Source organism: Oreochromis aureus, linkage group 22, assembly GCF_013358895.1.
Source record: "Oreochromis aureus strain Israel breed Guangdong linkage group 22, ZZ_aureus, whole genome shotgun sequence".
Taxonomy (NCBI): Eukaryota; Metazoa; Chordata; class Actinopteri; order Cichliformes; family Cichlidae; genus Oreochromis; species Oreochromis aureus.
Genome location: NC_052962.1, coordinates 12,084,546 through 12,111,805, shown reverse-complemented (window position 1 = coordinate 12,111,805; position 27,260 = coordinate 12,084,546). Strand labels below are relative to the sequence as shown.

General features: G+C 41.9%; 1 protein-coding gene across 2 annotated transcripts in view; it reads right to left on the bottom strand.

Moving 5' to 3' along the window:
- Positions 1-2,340: 2,340 nt before the first annotated feature.
- The window catches only part of trim71 (tripartite motif containing 71, E3 ubiquitin protein ligase), a 37,024-nt gene continuing 12,104 nt past the window's right edge, over positions 2,341-27,260 (bottom strand). The window contains exons 2-8 of one of the 2 annotated variants that reach the window (XM_039605641.1): positions 20,874-21,041; positions 17,365-17,499; positions 10,508-10,750; positions 10,285-10,384; positions 9,887-10,167; positions 9,502-9,642; positions 2,341-9,305 (exon numbers count right to left, since the gene is read on the bottom strand). In XM_039605641.1, coding sequence (XP_039461575.1) covers positions 8,733-9,305; positions 9,502-9,642; positions 9,887-10,167; positions 10,285-10,384; positions 10,508-10,750; positions 17,365-17,499; positions 20,874-21,041 — 1,641 coding nt within the window. In that variant the 3' untranslated portion in view covers positions 2,341-8,732. Of the gene's footprint in view, positions 9,306-9,501; positions 9,643-9,886; positions 10,385-10,507; positions 10,751-17,364; positions 17,500-20,873; positions 21,042-27,260 lie in introns of both variants that reach the window. The other variant, XM_031740141.2, reaches the window with a different exon arrangement.

Below are 27,260 nucleotides of genomic sequence, written 5' to 3'. Positions count from 1 at the left end.
ATCAGCTTTCCAAATTATTAATCTCATTTTTCTTGCTGTGTGATAAAGAAAAATAAATGAGACACATAGGAGCTCTGTAAGAAGTAATGATGTAGCGAGACGTTTCACTGAAAAGCAACATTAGAGAGAAGCTTTTTGCATTACTGACGTTTAATGTAAACTTCCAGTGGGGTGAATGAGGTTTTCTCTCTACATTATGCAATTTTGCATTAGTTTAAATGATGTATCTTAAGGAAATGATGATTTTAGTAACATATCTTGTTGCTGTTCTTGCACTTCCGCTGTGAGGCCTTTTACAAAATAAAAAATAATCATTGCGTTTAGATGGGGCTGCGGTCTCACTAGATGCAGTTTTCAAAATTCCACGCAACACCTTAAAAAGTTCATTATGAGTTTTCCCTATACTCTTCTTCTTTCAGCCTATTGCACATGTTTTGTAGCTACAGCTGACTGATTTAAAAGTCAGAGGCGAGTCCAGAAACATGTTGGGAGTGTTGGTCTGTGCACAACAAAATGTGGTTACTGAGAAGGTGTTAATGTTTACAACCTACCTCAGCAGTAGGCCAGGTTGTAACAAAGTATATAGTCAAACAGGTTAAAAACTTTGCAGTGCACTAATAGTCTGAAGTGCTGACACGATCATCGCAGGTCTGGAGTTCAGTCCTGCATGTCAGCTTGTCTCATGATCTTGGAACTTCTTTGAACAAAGATTATTTTTACCCATCGTGTCCACCAGGTGGCGATGACAGCCCATAATGCGCTAATCAAGGACCATCAACATGAGTTCCATCAGATTTTTAAAACTTAATGCACAATTTTACAACACTGCTCAAAATCTTTGTGGTTTTTGTGCTAAGCTCTGTATTTATTTCTTTAATTAAAAGATACTTGCTGTGATCAAGTCTGTTTTATACTGTCTTCAGAGTTTCCTCCAAATATTAGCAATCATTGTAAACCATTCCTTCACATATTTTTAAACTTCTCATTTTTTCCTCACTGTGGGGACTGTAAAGCTGTTAGCAAAGAAAGGATCATTGCCTAATAGGATGAAGCGCTTGCTTCCCTCCCCCAGTGAAACCAGTGTCTGTCCAATCCAGTTAAATAGTAATCTTGAGGGGGGGCCTAGAGCAGGTTTACCCATTTACCCAGTTATTCTTGGAAGCTTTAACTGGTGTGTGTGGTATTGCTCATAAGAAACTTAACACAGCTCCTTAAGTGTAAGTTCACCGTTATTTAGGCTCAAAATAAATGTGTGCTTTAATACACAGTATTGTGTAGTAAAGTGATAAAATAATTTCTTGTGAAAAAACAGGAAATTATTTTTTCCAGAGGAAATAACTGAGTAAGTAGCAACCAGGCATTGTGAATCAAATGCACTTGATTGATTGATCATCAGCAGGTATGCTCATATGTCTATAAAAGCAGATGTTTTGGCAGTTTGCTGGTTTGGAGCGTTTAAAAGTGTGTGTTAACACAGTGCTACAGTCTTCCCAGTATTGCATGTCCTGGCATGGTAGTAGAGAGCTAATGATTCAGGCTTGTTTTGCAGCCACAGGACCTGGACACGCTGCAGTCACTGCATCAACCATGAACCTCTGTGTATACTTAAGTATTCTGGGGTCAAAAGTGAGGCTGTCTGTTTAACAGCTAAAGATTTTCTAGTTTCATGATCCAGCTCGGGCCAATGACCCCAAACAAATCAAGGTGCAACAGTGGTTCAGAGTCCAGACCTCAATCTGACTGAAATGAAAGCTGTACATAAACCACAAATACCAACACTGTAAAGAAGAGTGGGCCAAAACTCCTCCACAACAATGTGATGGACAGATAAAGTCATACAGAAGATTAGTTGATGTTATTGCTGATAGAAGTGGTGCTACAAGCTATTGAATTGTTGGGTGAGCTTAGTTTTTCCACTGGACTGCATACACCGTAAATACCAATATACTGTCTGGGGAAGTAGGCCAGGATAGGTCGATTAAAGGCAGCACGGCTCAGTGGACGCCTGAGCCACACCGTCTGAGAACTGAGCATGCCTCTTGTGCTTTTCATTAGGAAGCAGTGATTAGCTGTAGTGTTATCAGAGTGAGGTCTCGGCTGCAGTACTAACAGTGGTTGTATCAAGGTTTCACTGATTATTGAATGTGTAGTGTCAAGCTGACCGTTTGCTTTGAAAATGGGTGGCTCGTTAAACAAAAACCAAAAATCCCAAAAGGAAAAAAAAATTGTTATTTTAAAAGAATTTCACTGGTCCGGCCCACATGTGATGAAACAGGGCTGTGTGAAACAATCCTCATGTTTTAGCACGGACCAAGAGCAAAAAAAACAAGTCACGGGAGGTTTAAGTCAAAGAAATGCAACTTTATTTAAGTGTAAACAAAGAAAACAACCCCAAAAAAACCAAAACAAAAAACAAAACAAAAAAAAAAAAAAACTGCATAGGAAATGTTTAAAGTCCACAGAGTGCAGAGAGAGCAGCACGTGGCCGTTATATTATAGTCTCCGATGCCTTATTTAGACTGAAGACCTGACATTTGCACTTCCATCCACCACAACGTGCGTGTGTGTAAAAACACACACTGAGATTTAACTGATAACAACACACACACAGCGCAGCGTGGATGAGAAGCACCAGCAGCACTCATCTAAATTCAGCTGGCCACGCGGGCTCACCCCAGCTCTTGGACTGTGAGGAGGATACATTCAGTGGATTTCTGCACAGACGACAAATGCAGCGCACAAACACGCAGACACACGCACAGGGCGCCCACTCGACATGTGACAACTGGCTGCTGGAAGAACAGGACACCGCTGACAGGACGAGCCGGCTCAGGGCGAACGGCTCCCACCTCGGCCGGTGGTAAACGCTGATTTTCTCTGGTCTCTGCTGTGTCGTGTATCTGCCACCAGCAGATGGCGCCGGCGAGTGAGCAGCAAGATGCCATTTAACCCTTTTCTTCACAAAATACATTCTAAAAGGGCCAATGAGCATCAAGTGGTGTGAATAGTTGTACTTTTTGTTAAAGATAAACAAAACAAAACTTGAACCAGAGGGGGAAAGAAAAATAAAATCAGGGTACAAATTGAAAGCATTATTTTCAAATTGAGAAATTATTTGTTTTATAATATGCAAGTGGACACACAAAGAATCAGACTAGTACAGAGATCATAACAGTGGGGGGGTGGGGAGAAAAAAGTCACTACATTATCACTACACGATTCAATGAGACACCTGCAGCACAGCGCTGCTGAGAACTACCTGAGTTTTGTCTTTTTCCTTTCTAAAAACATCCAAACCCCCTTTTTTTTCTCGTTCTTTTCTTAGAGTATACAATCATTTAAAAGCAGGTCTATTACCTCGCACACCTGGCGTGGTGCAGCTTCGTTTTGTTCTCTCCTGTGAAATTGTGTGAGGCCAGAAATAAAATGGTAGCACAACAAAAACAAACAAAAAAACAAAACAAGAAGCAACGCAGAGCAGGGCCGCAGTCGACTGATCATGTGCTCAGCGGCCGTCCCTGCACGCTGTCGGGTTCGGATTCGAGAAGGGGGAGGCAATTTGTGCTGTTCCTCACACCAACTAAAAGGATTTCTCATCTTAAATTTGAGCAGGGAAGCTTTTTACATCACTTCAGCATGAAAGGACAGCATGCTTATATGCCCGCTCATATAAAGCATTTTAGAGGGAGTTGAGGAAAATTCGTTACTAACGGTCGAGGGTCACGCCAGTCAAAACTCTGCCGGTTGTTTCTGTGGATTCAAAGTATGGCTACCCAAACAGTGGGTGCTTTGCAGAGCCTCTAGAGAACAGGAAATACAATCACAAAAGTCAACGGTTAATTCCATCCGACGCAATCCTAACACACGCTCGCGCGCTCAAACACACACGCATCTTTGGGCATCCATTTTGGTAACACCACCCCAATAATCAGCTACCCACTCCATCTCAGTTTATCAACACCTATCTAAAGAGACATCAGTATAATACATAGACTTTTTAAAGCATGCAACAAAATTAAAAATCAAAATAAAAAGGTTTAAAATACATTTTTTTCCTCTTTAAGAGTGAAGACCTAAGGATCTTAAAGATAGAATTCTGTAATCTTAACTAAAAACTAAAACCCAATGCAACACGAACGAACATGTCAAAGAGTAATACTGAGAAGAGGAAAAAAAAATCTTACTGGTTAAAACTGGGTGTTGTAGTCAAAGCAGCAGTGGTTAAATGTGCTAACAGCTACATCTACAATCCTGTCATGCATTTGTTTAAACCAGTGATTCCAACCTGTTTCACGATGTTCCCGCCATTCATTCACTACCCGTAGCAGCTACTACTACTACTACATTTTTATTATTTTTTTTTTCACATTTCATCTGGCTATTTTAACTATTCAATCCAAGCTATTAGCTAACAATGTATCTGCTACCTGTACTTTTAGTCAAATAACAGAATGTTTTGTAAAAATTGGAAACATTTTAGCTAGCTGTTTAAGGTGTCCTTTAGATCCTTTGTTTACCCATTCAGTTTTATTTGTTTATCCATACTGCCATTCAACTGTTTGGCTACGCTTTTAGCAAACAATTTAACAGTTCATCCATCGTGTACTCCAGCCTGGTCTCGCACCAAACCAGAAACTGTCAAAGAAAAACCCCAAAAAAACATTGCGGCTAATTTTTGTCTTTTGTGTTTTTTTAAATTTTTATTCATAGACATGAATTGTGACAGAGCACAAATTTGTGAGTCATTTGTCAGAAGCAGAATTTTCACCACAGAGTATCATGAAACATGGACGTAGATTTTGGATTGGAAAAACGAAGCAGATATGTCAGTGCCTTAAACCTGCATTCTATCCGAAGGCCACTTGATGGCGATAGCTGTAGTTCCAAAAAAGGCTTCTGGTCCTTCAGAAATATGTGGGGAAATGGCTGTCTTGTCTTTCCTCCTAAGTTTATGTGCTCAGCCACTTGTCTCAAGTCATACTAAAGTCCATTTTGTAAATCATGTCCATTTTGTACCATGTTTTTAAATGGAGGCCTATCCGTGGTACGCTCATTGGCTAATGATTTATGATTAACTACTCGTTAGCCAAAGATTAAGTTTCACAATCTGACCTGCCCTTCATCAAAAATGTGGTTTTTGAGAGATTCACATAACAGTGGACGCCATCATGGTAGCTAAGTCTATCTTTTGTATACAGTCTACGATTTTATCCAGAGAAAGTGGGGACGTGTCACCATGGAAACCAAGAAAACAAAGATTTAAGAAGAGGTGACAGATGTGATATTCTAACCTCAATCAAATGAAATCCCATCTTGAAATGATAAAAATGATGTTGAAAATCTGAAATGCAAGACTCGAACTTGGGTCTCTGGTGACTCAGTCCACCACTGATTCCTCAGATCTTTTACTGTGCACCCCCACCCCCACCTTTTAAAAAGTGGGAAAAAAACATCTATTTCATACAAAAATTTAGTACAAGGGTAGTGAACAGTTTAAATGTCATTTTCAGGGACATCATATAACATTTAAATTATTAAAAAGTATTCATTTTAATTTGTGTAGAAACAACACATTAAAGTTGTGACTACGTTGCATCTCATTGGCTCACAATCAAGTGTTCCAACCACTTTCTCACTTTAAGATACTAGTTAATCATTTTGCAGCTTTTTCCTGATTTATTTTTAAGTTAACTTTACCCCTCACATTTCTTCATCTTCACTCGATCTTTATTGGGGAACAGCTTTTGCTCAGTTGGGAATCACTGCTTTAAACCACCAGTCTGAAAGGATACTCCCAGAGGCTACTCCTCTGGGAGAGCCAACACCAAGCATCCTGAAAATCCACGCTGAAATATTGTGCTGAAATAAGAGGTAATTCATGTGCAGTCAAAAAAAGGCGGACATGTGACGGTGACGCTTTAAAAGAGGACATTTCCTCTTGCCCTCACCCCCGGCTCACTAGAACAACTTAGAAGTGGAATGGACATGTCCATTATCATTATGAGGTAAAGGTAAACGGGGCCCAGCCCTCTTAAGTGCATCCAGTCAGAGGAAGAGGATTTATCCTCAGGTGCTCTGATTAAACATTTGTATCTTTGATATAATAGTCCAGTGACATTAGTTGTCTACAACGGCGTGGTCCAAAAATTTTTAACTCTGCTTGGCACAGAACTATCACAGATCATTTTGGCACAACGCTTTCATCTGAATTATTTGGTTTCTTGGTGAGAAAAAGCATAAACATACCAGGACATTTACAGTAGATGCAACAAACCAAGGGCTGTTCAGGTTTACGAGCATGGAGCGATGACCATAAAGCACATTTCATTCAAACTTGGAACAGTACCGTGGATCTTTGGTCCTAGAACTATGGGGCATGTACTGTACTGTGAGGTATGTGAATGAGGTATAAATATCCTAGGAGGTATGCATAAATAAAAGTAAACATGATCTATTCAGAATGAATAACAAAAGTAGAGGTATTTGAAGGTTTACATGCACAGTAGCAACGAGTGACAAACTTGAGGTATTTTTAAGAGTTGAGGTATATGAAACAGGAGTTTTGAGGTAAAGGAAATGTGAGATGAGAGGATGGAAATCCTGATCACGTGCAGACAGACCTCACCTCAGAGGTGAGAGCCAGTCAGCCAATATTTAATAGTTCAAGGAATAGGCTAAGGAACAGGCTAAGAAAACCGCAATAGTCTGGTGTTTGTGGTGAGAGCCAGACTGAAGGACAAGGGGATTCCCATAGTGCTTTCACCACAAACGAGTCTCCATCACTTTATGGGAATCTGGATGTGTGTGAGGATGACCAAAGACGCTACTTTGAGCCTATGGTAAAACTGTGGCACTGCTCGATGAGCTGGGGGTGATAAAGGTGAGGGGGGAGGGAGAATTTTCTTTGGTGGAAGTATCTCCTGTACTCTATGATAAGGATCTAATTTAAAAATGCACTCGCACAGGCAGGGCCTCTGTCTTAGAGGGAAGCGGAAGTACTTGTGCACAACTAACTGTGACCCCAAGCACGTGTTCTTCTTCAAAACCCACAACTCATTTCAATGAGTGTTATCAACTTTTACACTTCTCAACAACATTGATTATTTGAGAAATGTTTTACAATTGAGATTCTGATTTTCTTTAAAATCGCCAAATCTTCTGTTGGCCATTGTGCAGAATTTCTAACTTTGGTTGACTCTAGTAGTTATTCTGTAGACCTCCATCTTTAGAGGAATTGGTCTACTAGCGTTCAGTCTGGAGGCGTCTCAACTCCAAGCATCAATAAGTAGGGCCGGGCTTTGGAGGTGGTCCTCTCTCATTGGACAGGACTGAATACTTGGCCCCTGGAGCCAAAGAAAGTGGCTTTGAACCACAATATGAATGCAAGGGATTGTAATGTTAGGCCTTTAATCTGATGTCATTAATGTCATCTGGATGGCCAAATGAGGTGTCCATTTCTGAGGCTTTCGTCACACAGCACGCCTCATCATAAGGGTGTCATTCGATTACTTAAATAACCATTTTAATTTATTTTTTTAATTAAACGTTCAGACAAATCTATTAGGTACAGATCTTGGAAGATTCAATTCCAAAATCCTTTGTCTAGCCCTCCTATTAGGAGACCAGACAAAGGATGCTGCTTTCCTTGCATATTACTCTCTCTTTAATTAACTGACTGGGTAGTAATTACTAATCCAGTCACTGGATTGGAGGTGAGGCCTTGGTTTATGGGGGGTTATTCAAAGAATTCATATTATTAGAGGGGCTATGTAAATCTGACCTCCTGAACTTTATATTTCTACACATCAGTAAATTCATCATAAAAGCCTTAGCCAGTAAAGCCAGAGGGAGAGCCTGAGGTTACAGTTAATTAATGACCTGAGCTCACTTTAAGTCTATCAAGTTTGGCATCGCTTCACACAGTCTTCTTAGGCTATCATGACACTAACACCACCACAAAGCCGCACAAAGACGACGGTAAATGCGAGAGCAAAAAAAAAGGAAACAAATAAAGCAAAACTACAAACATCAAAAGACGCTATTCTACGAGTTTCCTCTCAGCCAAGCCTTCTAATTAGGGCGAATCATGCAACCTCTACAGCGGTCTGAGTATTGTCTCAGCAACAACATTCAGGAGGTTTACTCAAATTTCAAAATGCACAGAAAGAATTCTATTAATCCTGTGCAAATATTAAATGTAGAGTCTATTGTTTTTTTGTTTGTCTCTCTTAAATAACAAAGTATAGAGGTAGACTTTTCTTCTTTGTAAAACTTCACGGACAAAAACCTCTGCTCGAAGACCGTGTACATTCATAAAGAGCTAAATGAGGTAGGTACGGAGCAGAGGGTACAAGATTTGAACAAGTGAGAAATTCCCTGAGATGTTTCCTTAAGGAGAGCCGACGCAGAGAATTCGGAACAGCTGAGGCAGAGGAAGGGAAATATGGCTCTTTTTCTATTGATTATCAATTTTTAGAGGTCCCCCTTTGATGTATATATCACAGGTATCAGATTTTTTTTTAAAGAATAGAAATGAAAATGACAAAAATAATCTATAGTTTCAATTTCCCTTCATTTCAGCATGCTCCCAATCATCTTTGAGCTCTCCTCCTTTCTGCCGATCCATTCTCTCTCCACCGTTTCCTTCATCGGAAAAACTGCAAAAAAAAAGAAAAAAAGAAAAAAAAAAGGCAAAGGTAGGGAGAGAATACAAAAAAGTTTGTTTTTTCCTTTTAGAACTTGAGGATGCGATTATTTCCAAAGTCGACGACCACAATGGCTCCATCGGGCGACACGGCCACACCGGAGGGGCGATCCATCTGTCCGAAGCTGCTCCCCTGCGAGCCAAATTTGCATAAGAAGTTTCCGTTGGGCTCGAATATTTGGATTCGGTGGTTGCGGGAGTCAGCCACGATGATGCGGTTCTCTTGGTCCACGGCGACGCCCTGGGGCCGCAGAAACTGCCCGTTCCCGGTGCCCTCGGAGCCCAGGAAGCGAGCAGACTGGCAATCTGGTCGAATAACCAAGAGCCGGTGGTTGTTGAAGTCGGTCACCACCAGGTGGTCTTCGTGGTTAAAGGCTACACCTCTGGGAGAGTCGAAGTGTTTCCACAGGGCCCCTTCAAACCCGTACTTGTTGAGGAAAGAGCCGTCAGGGGCAAAGAGCTGCACACGATGGTTTCGGGTGTCTGAGACCAGGATCTTACCCTCAGAGTTGACAGCCACATCCCAGGGATAATTAAACTGCCCATTCTTGGTACCCTTTTCCCCAAACTTCAGCAGGAACTGGCCTTCGAAAGTAAACACCTGTCAGAGAGAGCAAACGTTTTAGAGCCTTGTATGTTTACATGAGGTGTAGATAGAAAGTAAGCGTGAGGAGCTATGTTTTATCAAAAGCAGACTTTTTAAAGGGCTTTACCCTCCCACCCTAATTTTTCTGTGAATAATGGAAAGTTAAAGGCAATTCCAGCTGTGTTGATCAGCTCTAACGGGGCTTTCATACCTGCACACGGTGATTGTCCTTATCAGCCACAACAATTCGCCTCTGAGAGTCACATGCAACCCCAGCCGGACGATCAAACTGACCAGGCCGAGAACCCAGAGAGCCAAACTTATGGTGGAAGGCACCGCAAGGCTTGAATATCTGGAGAGAGAAAACACTGCTTTATTACTCTTTAAAAGTCTCACAGTGCTTCATACTCATTCATGCACTCACTCTAATGTAAACACAACTAATGCTTTCATGCTAAGCATCACTCAAACACCTCAAAGACCTCAAACCAAGCTGTTCCTTATATTGTACATCTAAAATTCATGCTCACTCTTCAATTCCAAAGTGCTATTTCTAAGTCTTTCCATTAGTGATGACATCACAATAACAAATCTACCTGTATACGGTTGTTGCTGCGATCAGCCACCACCACGTATCCCTCCTTGTCCACACAGATGCCCCAGGGTCGACACAGTTGACCGTCTCCCTCGCCCTCACTGCCAAAGGATGACACTTGGGTGCCGAGTGACCCATAGCTCCGCCCAGACTTCACAATCACCTTGAAGGGGCTGCCCTGGATGTGCTGGTTGCACACCAGCACGGACACGAGATGCTCCCCCTCACATTTTGGCAGGTAGCCGACGGTGTACGAGCCGTTCTGGTGATCCGTTACATCCGCTGCGGACACGTTACCATCTGTAACCGACATGACTATTGCAGACACCGCGTCCCCACCCGAAAGACGTGGCTCGCCATCGTGATCGTATCCAACCACAGTGAAGGAGGCAGGCTTACCGCGAAGGGCACTTTTCAGACCCTCACCGTGAGCTTTGGTCACGGGGGCAAAAGCCCCGCTGCTAATCAGGCCCATGGACTGGATGGCAATGTAGAGAGCCTGCAGGGACCATTGATGCAGTTAATTGAGATTCTGTGCTATAACATTTATTTGTAAATGTGAAAATATTGAACAGTGAAATGAGGTAAGCTAAGACTGGCTTGCGATCGTTCTAATGCTGACCTGGTCTGGAGGAGTGAACATGAAGCGGTCGTCCTCTTGTGGCTGCAGCAAGCCTCTGAGGGCCTTGAGTTCATGGATCTGAGTGACCATTCGCTCCCTCGCCAGCAACACATCCAGATGGTGGCCCTCATCCAACACCTGGCTTACAGCAGCAATGGTGCTGTCCAGCTTGGTGAGACTCTGGTGGAGTTTCTCCACCTGCAGGTACAGAGACTTGGCCTTCACCTGACGGATCTTCTCCACCTGCAACGAGTTGGTATGGGTGATTAGGAAGACAGCCACAGCGAATGTTTACCCACATTCAAGAGCACCCTGTTCGACAAGATTCAACTCATTGCAAATGCACTTTATTGACTCACAATAGCAAAGTAGAGTATTGCAAAAATAAAACATACCCAACAACACACACAGACTTACTTTGTTTCATGGTGTCACCCCTCTCGTTCAAAAGAACTTAAAGGCTGACTCGATATTTTCTCTTTTTCAGACCATTCCCTGTGAACTCCAGAGATGTTTCCGTGGGAAATTCCCAGAACATCAGCAGCTTCTGAAATGCTCCAACCACCATCAACCATGCCACGTTAAAAGTCACTTAAATCACCTTCCTTCCCCATTCTTGTGCCATTTGATCTGCAGCAGATCATCCTGACCTGAAGTCTATAGCAAATCGCATTGCGTAGCTGCCATGTGATTGATTGATTAGATGTGTGTTTTAACAAGCAGTTAGCGAGCCTAATGATGTGCCTAATGAAGTGGCCGGTGAGTAGTTTCTGCCATGCGGATCAGGTCACACACCAATAATGTCTGTCAATATTAAACCACTGAGTTTAATGAAGGCTAGTAATGTTACTGTCATAAGTTACTTTCAATAATTTTATCAAACTGCTTAAAATACGACTAGAAGGAAACAGATTTCGCACCTTCTGATTTTCTATCATATAAATACACAGTGAAAATATCAGGTGTATGTTTAACCCTGAAACAAAAAGCTCAGACATCAGGCTGCTCTAAATGTGCCGTTTCAGACTGTTTTTTCTACTGTTAGTCCTGTATGATGTCAGACAGGATATGACCGTCTCAGGTATGCATCATCAGCTGTGAGCACAGAACAGCCATCTGCGTTTTAAATTTTCCATTTGTGAAAGCCAGCCAATCCAAAGAAAGCATAACATAAATGATTATTATTCTGAACTGTGAAGCAAAAACTAAAGAGTCTCCTCTTTTATCAACTGAAAGAAAAACATTTTCTTTATCCAAGTAATGAAATCATGGTGTAGCACAGTGGTTCCCAAACTTTTTTTTTGCCAGGCCCCCCCCTTTTTTTTTTTTCCCCCAAGAAAAATGTTCGCGCCCCCACACACACACACACACAAACAAACACATCCTCCAAACACACACACCCATATTTTGTTTACAAACTCCATTGCGGTTTATTTCACACCTCAAACATTTAGTAAACAATTAAGCAAATACAAGTAAACGGCAATAAATTACAGGTGGTAGTAAAATATACTACTAACTCTTAGATTATTTAAAACTCCTTTTTTTCGTTTACGTGTGGACGAGGATTACAGAGTTCGTCATGCAACGTCAAAGGTATGTGCCTCTTTTCACGTCACGCTGTGCATGCACGTTGTTGTTACATGAGATGAATTGCAGAATGGCAGATAGAGACAAAATACTGTTAATCTGACTATCTTCAGGTTTTACACGCTTACATATACACACGCAGTTAGAAAGGCAGAGGCGTCACGGTGTGATTATTTTACGTGTAGTTGTTTTTTTTCCTGTGTAATAATATTCAACATTGCTATCAATACATTTTTCAAAAAAAATGTCTCTCTGTGCAAAATGGGTTTAAACACAAACAGCTGTGGGATACTGTTTGTCCGTGATTTGAACCGGGGGAACAAATTACGGCAGGATCAGCCTGATATTATTTGTATCCCACTGTAACTTTACTGCATAAAGAGCTAACATGTCCAAAATGTGAGGAGTAGTTAGTTATTACAAGAAGTGTTTGTGAACTAAAAATCAAGAATGTGGGATACTGTTTGTTCATGATTTGAAGAGCACACCGCGCGTGCTCGACGCAGGAAACTAATTTTGCAGGGAGACCTACCTTGGCACTTGTGCAGGTGAAGCCAAAGGGAAGATATGCTTCACCATATTTTCCTGTCTTTGGCTTGGAAGGAAGTTGGTTTGGAAACATATGTGGCGATGCTTCATCTCCTGCTTTGCGTTTATGTGGGAGCTCCGTCAAAAACCTGTCCACAGTGTCCAAGCGCTCTTTTTTTTTTCTTCTTTTTTTTGTTTTTTTTCATACCGCGCCCCCCCTGCAATGGCTCTGCGCCCCCCCTAGGGGGCGGGCCCCACACTTTGGGAACCTCTGGTGTAGCACATATTCTTAATACCTTTTTGGAAAACTTTTGCAAGTGAAAAACACTGATAAAGATTTGTTTAAATGTTCTAAATAGTTGCTTATATATATTTCTGTTATATTTTAAATGCAACATTCACAAAACAAAACACCATCATCTATGCAAAAAGACGACTCTAGTCAACATTTCCTAACCCAGAGGTTCCCAAAGTGTGGGGCCCGTCCCCTAGGGGGGGCGCAGAGCCATTGCAGGGGGGCGCGGTATGAAAAAAGAAAGAAAGAAAGAAAAAAAAAAAAAAAAAAAAAAAGCGCTTGGACACTGTGGACAGGTTTTTGACGGGGCTCCCACATAAACGCAAAGCAGGAGATGAAGCATCGCCAAATAAGTTTCCAAACCAACTTCCTTCCAAGCCAAAGACGGGAAAATATGGTGAAGCATATCTTCCTTTGGCTTCACCTGCACAAGTGCCAAGGTAGGTCTCCCCTGCAAAATTAGTTTCCCTGCGTCCGAGCAGCGCTGGGCTCTCCAAATCACGAACAAACAGTATCCCACATTCTTGATTTTTAGTTCACAAACACTTTTGTAATAACTAACTACTCCTCACATTTTGGACATGTTAGCTCTTTATGCAGTAAAGTTACAGTGGATACAAATAATATCAGGCTGATCCTGCCGTAATTTGTTCCCCGGTTCAAATCACGGACAAACAGTATCCCACAGCTGTTTGTGTTTAAACCCATTTTGCACAGAGAGACATTTTTGAAAAATGTATTGACAGCAATGTTGAATATTATTACACAGGAAAAAAAACAACTACACGTAAAATAATTACACCGTGACGCCTGCCTTTCTAAATGCAGGGACAGTAACTGCGTGTGTATATGTAAGCGTGTAAAACCTGAAGATAGTCAGATTAACAGTAACAGTATTTTGTCTCTGCCATTCTGCAATTCATCTCTTGTAAACACAACGTGGCGCACAGCGTGACGTGAAAAAAGGCACATACCTTTGACGCTATGCGTGATTTAACTCTGTAATCCTCGCCCACACGTAAACGCAAAAAGGAGTTTTAAATAATCTCCGCTGGTGAATCGCAACGCCTTTACGTGTTGATTTAAAAGCCCAAACGCATAGAAACAGCTGCGTTTTCAAAAATACCCGTGTAGGTGTGGACGTGGCGTAAAAGAGTTAGTAGTATATTTTATTACTACCTGTAATTTATTGCCGTTTACTTGTATTTGCTTAATTGTTTACTAAATGTTTGAGGTGTGAAATAAGCCGCAATGGAGTTTGTAAACAAAATATGGGTGTGTGTGTTTGGAGGATGTGTTTGTGCGGGGGGGTTAGGTGGTGGGGGGGCGCGAACATTTTTCTTGTAAAAAAGGGGGGCCTGGCAAAAAAAAGTTTGGGAACCACTGTCCTAACCAATGTCCAGAGACCTCCTTTGTTGAACAACAGGACACAATAAAATGTGTAACACTGTATCAAAGACACCAGGACTGGAGATGAAAAGCTGAGAGGGGAAGAACCAAAATGATTTATTAGTAAAAAAAAAAAAAGTGTGGTTTTTTTTCCCCACCTCTTTCTAAGTACTTTGACTCTCGTTTAACTGTAACACTGCTCCTGTTAGAAGTCATATTAGGTTCCAGTAGAGTCAGAGAGTATAAAGCATTAAAGAGGGTGGTATAACCTGAGAAGCACCCACTGGGCTCTTACTTACTGCAACCCAACAAAAAGAAAAAGAAAAAAGTAAAACACAATAGACTGACTGCCTCTGTGGTTAGAAGGACTTCTGATAGCGGGGAGGGACCCTGAAAGAAACAAAGACTCCAGAAGAGAGGGATTCTTTGTTAACCCGTGGCATAGGTGAAACTGTAATTTGCATCTGTGAGACTAGAGTTACACTTAAGGGTCGCCGAGGACAAAGACTCAAGTTGGGCTTTCTGATGAACCGACAACTAGTTTTAGTCCCTCGGCTGAATGTGGCGAAGAGAAGAATGGCTGAGGTGGTGTGCATTTCAACGAGACACAGAGCAAAGCAGGACCAGCTCCTGTCCTAGTTATTCAGGCGCACACCGACTCAGTCACGTATGCAGCTTGTTTACCCTCAACTCAGAGTCATGAAACTGTCCACTTTCAGATATACAGCGCTGGGTGACTGAAGAGCACCTGACTGGAGACGGTTTCCTTTATTCTAGCACCACTGGGCCCACCAGTAACCCTCACAGTGGCCAGAAGATGACGACATCCCTGTTCTGTTTCACATGTGGTACGACCGGTCTGTGGGCAAATCATCCTTATGCTCAAGTTGGTTGTTGGAGCATTTGGAGAGATGTGCACTTGGTATTTTGGAGGACAGCACAGGAGCCCGTTTGCATTGGTTTAAAATGCAGTACGGTAAGTCAAACATGAGGAGCTGCTCAGTGCACCCTGCAAGCTCCCCATAGTATGAGAGCAAAGTCCGGAAAGTGTCCTCATAGATAACACTGGTTACACTGTTACACTGTATTTAGGTTGATGCTCATCGTGTTTTACTCCAATTGGCCATTATAAAAACCTCTTTAAATTGTGTTTTTACTGAAAAATAGTTACAAATAACCCAAATACCATTTGGTTTAAATTAACAGACACACAATGGAACAAAACTAGCTTGTAAAACTCACTCATAGCACATCAATATTATGCTAAGGACTTCCAAAGTGTTGTGAGGATGTAAGGCTGCTATTACTGTGGTGAGGATTCAAAATGAGAAAAATGAAAAAGCATAAGAATGACTTAAATAATAAGACTTTGGAGGAGCACTGTGTCACGCTCCATCAGGTCAAAATATCAGACTTAGTCATATTTCCTAAACTCGTGACATACGGATTATTTTTATGTGATTCAAATGGTACGCATGTTGGAGAATTGGAAGCAGAGTTATCCCAGAGTGATGGATCTTCCTTTAAACCTGGGTGGCCCTGCTTCTTCTGTAGGCCAAACTGTCAGTGTAACAGCTGCTGCCTCAATTTTGTTTAATTAACCAATCTCGACATGTACGCTTTCAATCATTAAACTATGATTTACAGCCCCGTGTTTAATCCCCACGGAGACTGCGCCCCAATGGTGACGCTATCATTCGCATTTTTACTCCTGCACTGGTGTGCGTGAATGGTAAAGCTGAGATGATTACATTGGATATGAACCACTTAAAGTAACAGTCATTTTACTGAAAGGTAGAAAAGAGAGAAGACCTCAGGTTGTGTCGAGCATACATGGATTGTCGGAGTGATGAAAAGGAGAAAGAAAATGGATGGAGCAAACCAGATAAAAAAAACAAACAAACAAAAACAACAACAAAAATCCTGAAGTCCTTTAAACGCTGGATGTTTAACATGTATGTGAATATTTCCTGCATTAAAAATTTTTCTGGACTATTTTTGAACCAAGCTCCATTTTTCACATGCAAATAAACAGATCCAGCCAATCACATCACTGCATTTCCCAACAAATGCACTCACAGCTCAAGACATGCACAGATGCTGAATATATAATGATATAGAAATGGTAACATCCTTAAATATGTAAGCAGTCGTGATACAGCTTCAACTTGAAAATGGATTAATCCAGAATCTCCGTTTCTCACCTTCGTGTTTAGAAACGTCAGGAAGAACTAACTGTTGCTTGATGCTGACTTCAGTGTGTTTTTGAGGAAAAGTTCTTATATATTTTGTTTATACGTTACAACAAGTTTGGATCCAAACAAATTCTGAAGTGTGGGGTGTTTTTCTTCTGTGTAATGTCCTTTATCCTTGTTGTTGCAGTGTTGTTGCTACAACATGACCTGTAGTTACTTTTCCTATAGTAAGGTGTAACTCGGCAACACTGGAGGCAACATCTGAGTCTAATTTGAGTTGTTTAAGTCCCACTTTCACAGGAAAAACACATACACTCCACACAGAAAGACACCAGCCGGTCAGTAGATTAAAACCCAGGTTGTTCTTAATGTGAGGACAGTGCTAACCCGCCACGCCACCATGCTGACCATGAACAGTGACCAGTAGCATACCTTTTAGACATCCAATATTTAGTAAAGAAGTCTTATCAGTCAAAGGTAGTGACATTTGGACTAATATTTCAGCTGTAATAAGACAATGCACTACCGCCAATCCATTTAAAACTCAATGGCTAAAGAGGAATCAGATCCGTGAGCATTCATTTTGGACTGATCTGTTCTTTTTGATGGTGTGTGTTTTTACATTTATTAGCTGTTCTATCTTTTCTTATTGGATTTTCACAATGTAATCTTATGTATTTGTTATACGCTGTCTGATGGTGCTTTAATGTTCTTATTCATTGTTTTTGTCTTGCCAGCCAAGGACTACAGATAAAAGGTTAGCCGTTACACTAATATGCCCCTTTTGAATAAAATGACTTCAAAGTCAGGTGTAGAAATGTTTCAATAAAGGCTGATAAATACACAAAGTAGCAGCTCACCTTCCATAGAAGCTCACACTCCCTCTCCTCCAGCGCTTTCTTGTGTCTCAGGACAAGAGCCTTCACTTCCGTTTGCACCACTTTAGCCTTGATCTCCACCTGCTCGGCCATAGCCTGGACTTTGTCCATGCTTAGCTAGAGACACACAACACAAAATTGTAAGATGTGACATAGAAACATGTTGGAGACAATCAGAACGAGAAAGAAAACCCAGGCTGCTATTTAAAAAAATAAATAAATAAATTAAAAAAAAAAAAAAAAAAAAAAAAAAATTCACACCACTAGCAATGGTAAGGCACAAAGAGAGGACTATAATGTGCAAATGTAGCTGTCACTCTGCAGTGTGACAAAGGGCGTTTTATTAGCCAGATGGGACAGAGAAACAGGACGCAGAGGATCAGGAAACATAAAAGAAAGGACACTGTATGTGACATCTTCCTTCCAAATCAGTGCACGAGCACCTGCAGAGATTTTGTGATCTATTCTTTTTTCACATTTGGTTGTACTTTTAGAAGGGAAGAGGAAACATGGGCCAGGAGTAGGAAGTCACTTCACACTGCCCAAAAATGATGCAACTTCCTGCTTGAAGGGACAGACTTTGAGGGGAAGAAAAAAAAAAAAAAAAAAAAAAAAAAAAATCACATGAAGATCATGTTTGAAGTGGATTTCTCCATTTGTGGAGACACTGAGGATTTAAAGTCCAAGGAATGGATACTAAAAAGTATTGGAAGATGCCACTGCATGGTTAGACTGGTGAAATTAGGCTAAAGTATTTACAATGTGAATCTCTGTGAACTTAAAAGCAGTCTCATTTTACAGTCGGGCTCAACGGAAAGAGCACGTTTATAACCTGGATCAATACAAGCACTGAAAAGCAATAGCACCAAACAAAAGGTCTTAGCTTTTACAACACTGAGTTTCCCTTTGTCTCCCCCGCCTCAGTTTTATCTGGCCTTTCCTCTGGCAGTTTCTGGGGGGTCAGAGGGTGAACAGGACCTCACAGGGACGAAGGGGAGGAGGGTTTAAGTCTTCCTTTGTGATATCGGCCGCAAGGATCAAAGGTCAGCTAAACCACCGTGGCTCGCGATCTGCAGCCCCTGTCTTAAGACACATAACACCCCCCACCCCCCAATGCATCCCTGCAGCAACAAAGCCTTGCAGCAGGGCTCTTTTCTCTTTGGCCTGGCAATTTGAAACAGCCAGCTAAAGGGACAACTAAATCAGGCCCCCAGAGAAGAAACAGCAGGACGGGAATTCTGAAGGAATCAGAGGGGCCGACTGTTATCAATAAAGTTAATAAGGAGCCACGTTGAAATTAAAATGCTACCACCTTTTTCTCACCGTCTGTACATTTCTACAAGACTGATTTTTTGACAGTGATAGGAAATCTATTTAACAATTTCTTTCACCCTCTGCTCTCTTAACCTTCTCAGTTTCCCTCCCCATGATTTTTATTTTGCGTCTCCTGCTTCCACCCCTCCATCTCTCTCTCCCTTGCAGTCTCTGCGTCTCCATCATCTTCCGCATTTCTCTTCACATTCCCAGAGGAGCACAGCTTGCAGCACAAAGAGAGTCAAACTAACCAATCAAACCTTCGGAGGCACAGAGCTCCGGCCAACCAGGAGGTCACAAGTCCAGGGTCAGGGGTCAAGGAAGATAATGGGTATAGAGTGGGCGGAAATTTCCTACCTCAGGGGACAGCAGAGTGTCTGTGTGTGTGTGTGTGGTGCCTATGCTTACGTGTGTGTTTGCACATTATCTGGCGTCAGTATTTACTCCCGCGGTGACCTGGACAAAAGTGGACAGACACACAAAAACACACACAGCCCAAGGTGCTGCCAGATGGCAGGTGGTGTATCTTATGACCCAGCTACACGTACCCCAGTGCTTCTCGTTAAACCAAGCGTGTGGTGTTTGTTGTTGTTGTTGATGATAATGATGATTCCCAGTGTGTGCTGTGGGACATGATTTTTATATCTGGCCATGAGTTTGGGCAAATCTGTGTAGTGACATTTCAGAATTTGTTGACATAAGCGCTGCTCACGCACCAATAAATCAGCCGAGCAGCACTAAGATACAGACAGTGTGACAAAGACCAAGGGTTAAAACAAACAACAAAACAAACACACGAAAAAGCCACATTTGTTAACTTGCTATTTTAAACACGAGTATCTGCTGAGAATTTCACAATCAGTGCATCCCTATAAGTACCCATCCATTAAGGTACAAAGCAGGGCGCGGTCACACAGAGGTTAAGCTGGGAAATGGATAGGTGAGGCACATGCTCTACTGAATAGATAGTACATGCCAGCAAGTCATGTGACCTCAGCGCAATGAGCTAGTGTTTCATGTTTTGGGTGAGCGTTTACCAAGGTCACAACCACCGCCCCGCCTTTGAGGCAAATTAGATAACACTCGTGTGTCTGACGTATCCCTGTGAGCCACGGTTACCATTTCAAACTAACAGCTAATCCATTACTTGACTTTACGATTGGCTGAGTGTTTGACCACAAGGTATTCAAAAAGGAATTTCTAAACTCCTTTTTTTTTTTAAGAACTGCTCATTGCAATTTATCCATTCGTCCCCCAACTTTAATCCAAATTTAGATTGACATGTGAATAATTGAAGATTCTAATATTACTCACAGAAATCACAGGAAATCCTTCTGCTCATTGTTTGGAATTTTTAAATGTGAAAAACTACAAGTGTAAAAAAATCAAAAAAACAAAACAAACGGGCAGACTAAACTCTTAATGAAACTCACATTTTTTCCCCAACTTAATCATGTGTCACTGTATAAGCAGGAATTTCAGTTGGGGGTGGGGGCTTTGGAAGCTGCCACCCAATCTATAATTATGTAAATGAAGAGAGGTGTTGTGTGTTTGTGTGGGAGTGGGAGAAAGAGGTGGAGGGGGAGCGAGTGAATACAGGGGGGCAAAGTGCTGCACTTCTGTGAAAGAAGAGGGGAGTTTTCCTTTCTCTGAAATCCTTTAAATACCTCATCTACCCTCCCCCATGCTCCTTTCCACTCCTCCTCCCCTTTGACCTTCAGCCCTATCCCCCCCACACCCTCACCCCCACTCAAAAGAACTCATTCCATACAGCCCCACCCCCCTTTTTTAGGGCCAGCTGGAGACCTCTAACCCTGAGGCTTGCCAGCACCAGGGACTGGTCACTCTCAAACATATTGAAGCTGACCGTCTCCCATAGGTGGTCACTCTGTCCTGAAGGAAGACGGGGGTGGGGGGGGTGGGACACACAGCTGCTCTCTAGTTTCCACTCGGCCTCATTAGGCAGTGATAAAGGTTCATTTGCATATTTTAATCTTCACAGGAACCTTGTTTTTGTGGGACAACCTTACCTGTAAATCATTGAATTGTTTGGTTGAGTTAACACTCAAATCACTTTCTTTTGATTCTGCTCTAATATTACACACAGTGCATTGAGTCACCTCACCACCACCAATATACAAACACAACAGAATTTGTCAGTGAGGTTGCGGTCCAACCTGCACCGCCTGTCGTCCCTGCTGTGCATCTGCCAGGAGCTGGATGGTGATGGCCCGGCAATCCTGAACGGCATCTTGCAGGTAAACGAAAGTGTGGCCCACGTGACGGCCCACGCTGCACTCTCTGCAGATAGGAACCGTGCAGGTTTCACAGAAGAACAGAAACACCTGAGGAAACAGGAAGCAGACACGTCGTTTCAGCTGTGGGTTCAGACTTCAACATCAATCTCAAAGGGGCCAAAGTCTGGGTGCTGACCACAGCAACTCCAGTCTGCATGCCAAATATCCTTGGGCAAGATATTAACCCCAAATTGCTCTCACAGGCATGCATCAGAGTATGAATGTGTGTGAATGTTAGATAGCTAGATAGCACTTACATATAGAAAAAAAATGCTTATATGAATGTGAATGGTTGAGTGAAGCATGTTGTACCTTTGAATACTCAGGTAGAGTAGAAAAGTGCTATATAAGAACCAGTCCGTTTAACATTAATGCTACACACATGCTGACACATTAACCTCATCTCCAAATAATACAATCAAGTCTTGTCTTTCAGATACTGCTAATATGGTCGTGTCTGGCAAAGAAAGCCCCACCCATCTGCTTCTCGAACCGTCGGTTTATGCGGGGCAACCAAACAGAAGAAAGCTGGCTTAAGGGAGCACGGGGCGGGACCTAAAGCAGCTTGTTTCAGAAAGTGGACATAATAAGGGCAATGCACTGAGGTCCAGTGTAAGATAAACGAGTCTGCTAGGGTAGCTTTGGATGGATCAAAGTATAAACAATTATGCAGCATAGTAGCAACAGGTCTCCTTTAAATTTCCAAATTGCCACAAAATATGGCAATACCACATAAAATGGTAAATGGACTGGTACTACTACCACCATCACCATTCACATATGCATTCATTATTCAGCACAGGACTAGTAGACCTGAGCCACTGCCTACATGTGAATTTTATACTTTCAACCACAACAATCCGTCCTCTCAGTATCCAGCTGTAATAACGTAGTGAAAGAGAACCCAGCTTTACCTGTGACTGACTGTTTATGTTTCTATCGTCTGTGACTCGTGTCCACACCACTTTGATGTCACTGGACCACTGAGAATTTAAACTTTCAGTTCAATCAGATTATATTGCACCAAAGACAAATTATTATAATTATATTGTCAAAGACAAAAACTAAGACCTGAGGCTATTCAGGTGATGGAGACACAGTTTTGCATCATTCACTATTGCTTTTCATTCACTGATTTAACATGGATAATGATTTAGATGCATGGCTGACCTCCATCTATGCTGTATTTTGTTTTTTGCATTTTAAAACGCTACTAGCACGAGCAGCAAATGTTCAGGTGATGCGTTTTCACGCCTGTTACTGATGGATGTTATTTCTGAAACAGTGCCCGACCCCTCATCTCGACTGTAATGTGGATGCAGCGTCGGCGTTTGAAAAGCTGTTGTGTTTTGCTGCTGTGAGTCAACAAAAGGTCGACGGTAAAATGAGACAAGCTGCATGAATAAATTAAACACCACAATAAGTGTCAGTCACACACACACACACACACACACACACACACACACACACACGCCCTAATTAAAGAGAAAAGGCCTTGAATGATAAAGAAGTTATCCATATGCATGTCCTAGCAGGGAGGCTCTAACAGAGCTCAACATCCTTGAGAGCACTTCTCTTCTTAAACATGGCAGCCAAGAGGCCACCGAAACTCAATCAATACTCAATCCGGAAAGAAGTCTTGGGCTTGTTGAGATTTTAACACAAATGTTGCTAATACGCTCCCAATGTTTATCAGGATGCACCATATACAGGAGATGTAATAGCTGCACTGATCATCGTGGACAAAAATGTCCCTCAGGACAGAAATGGAAGATGTCATTTAACCTTTGCTGCTAAACACTGGGCTTTGCTTTAAACCCCCCTGCCTGAATACCGATCGCTTGTAATGGAGGGCTAATTAAATATGCACAAGGCGTCATATCCCAAAGAGACACCAGATCAGTGGCACCCAATAGCAGGAGACCTGAGTGGATGGGGAGGGGCCTGCAATCAATCCATCAATACTGGCTGTTCCCCTGGGGAGCAGGATAATCTAATAGGACGCACACCTCCCCCTTTATCCGACTTCCTCCTCTTTCTGCCTCTGGCTGTTGGATCCTTTTCTTCTTGTGCTTTTCTTACAGTCTCTCCTTCTGTTAACCTCAGTCCCTCACTTCGATCTCGGCACCACTTTGTCACTCAGTGCCTTCCTCTTCCAGGCTTTCCTGTCCCATCCCTCCCCCGATGACTTCTCGCAAATTCCAGGAGCACAGGACACACAAAAGCGAGGAATGCAGCTGGTTTGGAGAGGAGGGGGTGAGGAGGACGAGGAAGGTGATGTGGGGTGGAGTTGAGCGATTGACGAATAGCTGCGAATCAGCAGTACAGGGATCAAACACAGCTCCTCCAAGTGACTACTGCATGACCAGTTATTTAATGAAATCTGTAATGTTTAAGACAGGTGGGAAAATTATTTTAGATGAAGACTCTTCTTATAGCCATTTAGGGTGACAAATGGAGTGGGGAGTCAATTCCACTGAACACCTCTATCATCACTAAAGTTTAATATGGAGCATTCAGAAACCAATACCTCAAAGCTGTGTTATTTCAGGTTGCCATTTGTGCACGTAGTAACATGGCCAAGGGAAAAACAACAGGAGTCTTCTTTCACGGCAGCAGATCTTAGCTGCAAGGCCCTTCACACATTTTTAATCCTATCTGCTCCACACGTGTCATCAACGGTCCTTGAGGTGAATCATACTCTCTCATACACAGTGTTGGAGATTACATAACACACCAGGCCTCTAGGAGCAAGGATCAATATTATTGATTTGCACAGAATACAGTCTCTTTAAGGCAGTGCTCTCTCTCAGCCTGCCTCTGTCTTCAGTACCTCTTTCACTCTGAGGCAGGTTCTTTCTAGGAGATCAGTTTAAGTGGATTTGCAAGTTTTTAACTTTATAAGGACTGTGTTTTTATCAGAAATAGGAGAATCATGCCTGAGAGTCGTAGCTTTATGTTAGGATCACAGACTGTACGTGAAAGATGGACACTGCCATCCTGTCGTCGCCCAGAGGTTTCTAGACTCCGTATTTCATTAAATGCTAATATTTGATGAAATAGTGATGTGTCAAGTTATTTGCAAAGGATGGGTGTATTACACAGTCACTGATTTTAAAATTTAAAGGGGGAAAAAAAAATGTCAAAAATTGAATCTGCCCCGAGTCCTTTTACTGCTCGTCTTCCCCCTGCTCTCACATTTTTCCTGTCTTCTCTCTAATGCCCTATACTAATAAAGGTTCAAAATTCTTCCCCTGGAGCTGTTATGAAGGAGGAAACCAGTTTTTGTAAAAGACTATGAACTTGCTTTTTAAAAAGGAGTTTAGCCAAGAATTTTATTTACAGTTACAGCCCACAGATTTTTGGACAGTGAGACACTCTGTAATTGTGTCTATGTACCACCACAACTTTACCTGTTTAGGACTTATGGTCATTTTTCAGTAAACAGTACCCCAATTTCAGAGGCTCAAAAGCAGGGGTCCCCAATCCCAGTCCACGAGGGCCGGTGTCCCTGCAGGTTTTAGACGTGTCCTTGATCCATCACAGCTGATTTAAATTGATAAATTACCTTCTCAGAATGTCTTGAAGTTCTCCACAGACCTGGTAATGAACTAATCATGTGATTCAGGTGTGTTGACCCAGGGTGAGATCTAAAACCTGCAGGGACACCGGCCCTCGTGGACTGGGATTGGGGACCCCTGCTCAAAAGTAACAGGCCAATTTACTGATGAGCAGCGTCACGGTCAGGTGAGCCCTGTTCCCTGGTTACCTTATGACAAATTATGTAGATAAAAGATTCTGAGATGACTCCATGTGTTGGACTTGTATTTGAAAGCGTCTGACTAGAACTTCAATTGCCAAATCAAAACAACAGTTGCCTCGAGGCGCTTTATAACTGTAAGGTAAAGGTTCTACAATAATACAGTGAAAAATCCAACAACCGGACATCCCCCTATGAGCAACACTTGGCAACAGTGGGAAGGAAAAACATGCTTTTAACAGGAAGAAACCTCTGGTAGAGCCAGGCTCAGAGAGAGGCCATCACTAGGATGGAAAACCAAAACAAAGCTATCAAAGAGACAGCAAAGCTTTAACAGTCTGCAGACTTTGAAGGACCTAACTGTAACATTCACTTTTCAAACTTAACATGTGCACTTTTGTTGATTTTAAGGTATCAAGGGCAGAACTGACTCTACATTAATATTATAGCCTGCGTCAGTGGAATCGAATGGTCCAAGTTTTCCTGTTAAAAACTCAGAATTTGGGAAGAAAAAAGAAAAAACCCTGAGAGACAATTCTACAATATTTTGGACATGTCGAATGTCACATCAGGCAGCGACATGCGCTTGCCATGAAGAAATGAGAACAACAACATGAAAAGATGTGAGATGTGGGTCATGCCATTAAAGTTGTAAATTCCACAGAACAGCCTGGAGGGGAGGCCTCGAGGCAGAGCAGACTCACCAACATTATTTATTACACACTTATGTGGCACGAGCAAAAGCTTCAGGTACAGGGACATTCTGCTCATCTACATGCAAAAGGCATGGTGACACAGAGGGTCAAGTACCAATCACATCCAGACTGCTGGATCTTTGCACACTTTTATTGCTTGAATGTTATTTTGCTCCTATAGGCTCCTATACCTTCTTAGTTCTTCTGCGTTCAGCTCCAAACAGTTCACAAAAGCCTCGTGCCGTAATCAGAATGACAAATTTAAGGCCGATTTCATGAAAATGGTAAACACCTTAGCTAACATCATTATAGATACAATTTTTCAGTTGTGTGATGTAGTGCAAAAGATTCACTATTATGAATTACCCAATAATGTAACGACTAATGTCAATACGCGTTAATATTAGCCATTTAATTATTAAACAACTACTAATGTTTACTGTTTTTTGTCTCTTAATTTTTTAACATTTATGATAACCTATGTTTACCACTTTGATGTTGTTCAAACAGGAGCTCTGACCACTGAAATTCGCCCTAAAATCATTGTTCAGTGTTGTGAACTTCATCAATTTTAGCTGTATTGCTGTATGAAATGTAGGCGTCCAAATCTTAAAATTATAAAACTAAAAACAAAGCGAAGAAGCTGGAGAGGAAGAGGAAAAAAGAAACTGATTCAATGACAAAAATAAATAAATACATTAAAAAAAAAAATCAGCATTGATCTTTGTAACCTCAAAATCATGAATTGATTAATAGACTGATGGGTTGGGTGTGCATTTTCACCCGGATCTGACATTGTGTTGCATTTTTGTTTTTTTAAAATAAATGCCAATAATTTCACACCACAGCACCGTCACAAAGCAAAAAGGTTAACTCTTGAGGGAAATAACAGTGATGCACAATGGCTGCGAGTTCCCCATCTTTGTATTCACACAGCAGCAGGATCAATCCTGTTTCCCCTTTCCCACCATGCAATGCACTGGGAATATGGGGGCCAAACTTCAATAGCCAATTTAAAAAAAGAAGAAGAAAAAAAAAAAAAAAATCACTGCATGCAGCATGCGCTCCCTGCGTGCACAGCCGAGTGGGGGGAAGGGACGAGGGCCATGTAATGTCACACAGTGGTGCCACAGAAACAGGGCTGCTTAGGAAACTGAAAACAAGTTCGCTCAAAAGAAAACAAAAAATAAAAACTAATCGCACACGCACTGCAGCTGTGAATTTCTAGAGCTGCCCACTGGTACCAGACAATAAAGAGATGTTAACCTGCTGGATTACTTCTACAAAGCCTAGTAGTGTGAATAAAGCAGGTAACCATCACATCATCTGACCAGCCCAGTTAAGAGACTCTTGTTAACACAACCTTTAAACTAGATTTAGATTTGAAAAGGAAAATTTTAAGAATTTATTAAATCGCACAAAAAGACCAAGCAATTTTCAGACCTGGCAACCATATTTCTATCAGCCCCTGCAAAGCACTTATGTCTGACAGCTGAAATTTGTAGGTATTTGTCTACAAAGGGTGAAGGTCTATGTAGACTGACTGAACTATTTTAATGGTTTTTAAACACTTTGTATGTTAGAACTTCGTCTCCTCCAAAGCCGACTCAATGATCAACAGCAGCACAAGCAGAAGATGGTTGTCTCTGGTGTTGTTGACAGTAAGCAGCTCCAGCATTTAGAAGGCTGACTCACAGCCCTGCTAGCAACTGCATAAATCACTCACTTTCCACATGTCCGCATGTGCAGCCTCCTCTAATTTGTACAAACACTATCATTTTAAACTCAACTGAAGTAAATTGAAGTAACCTG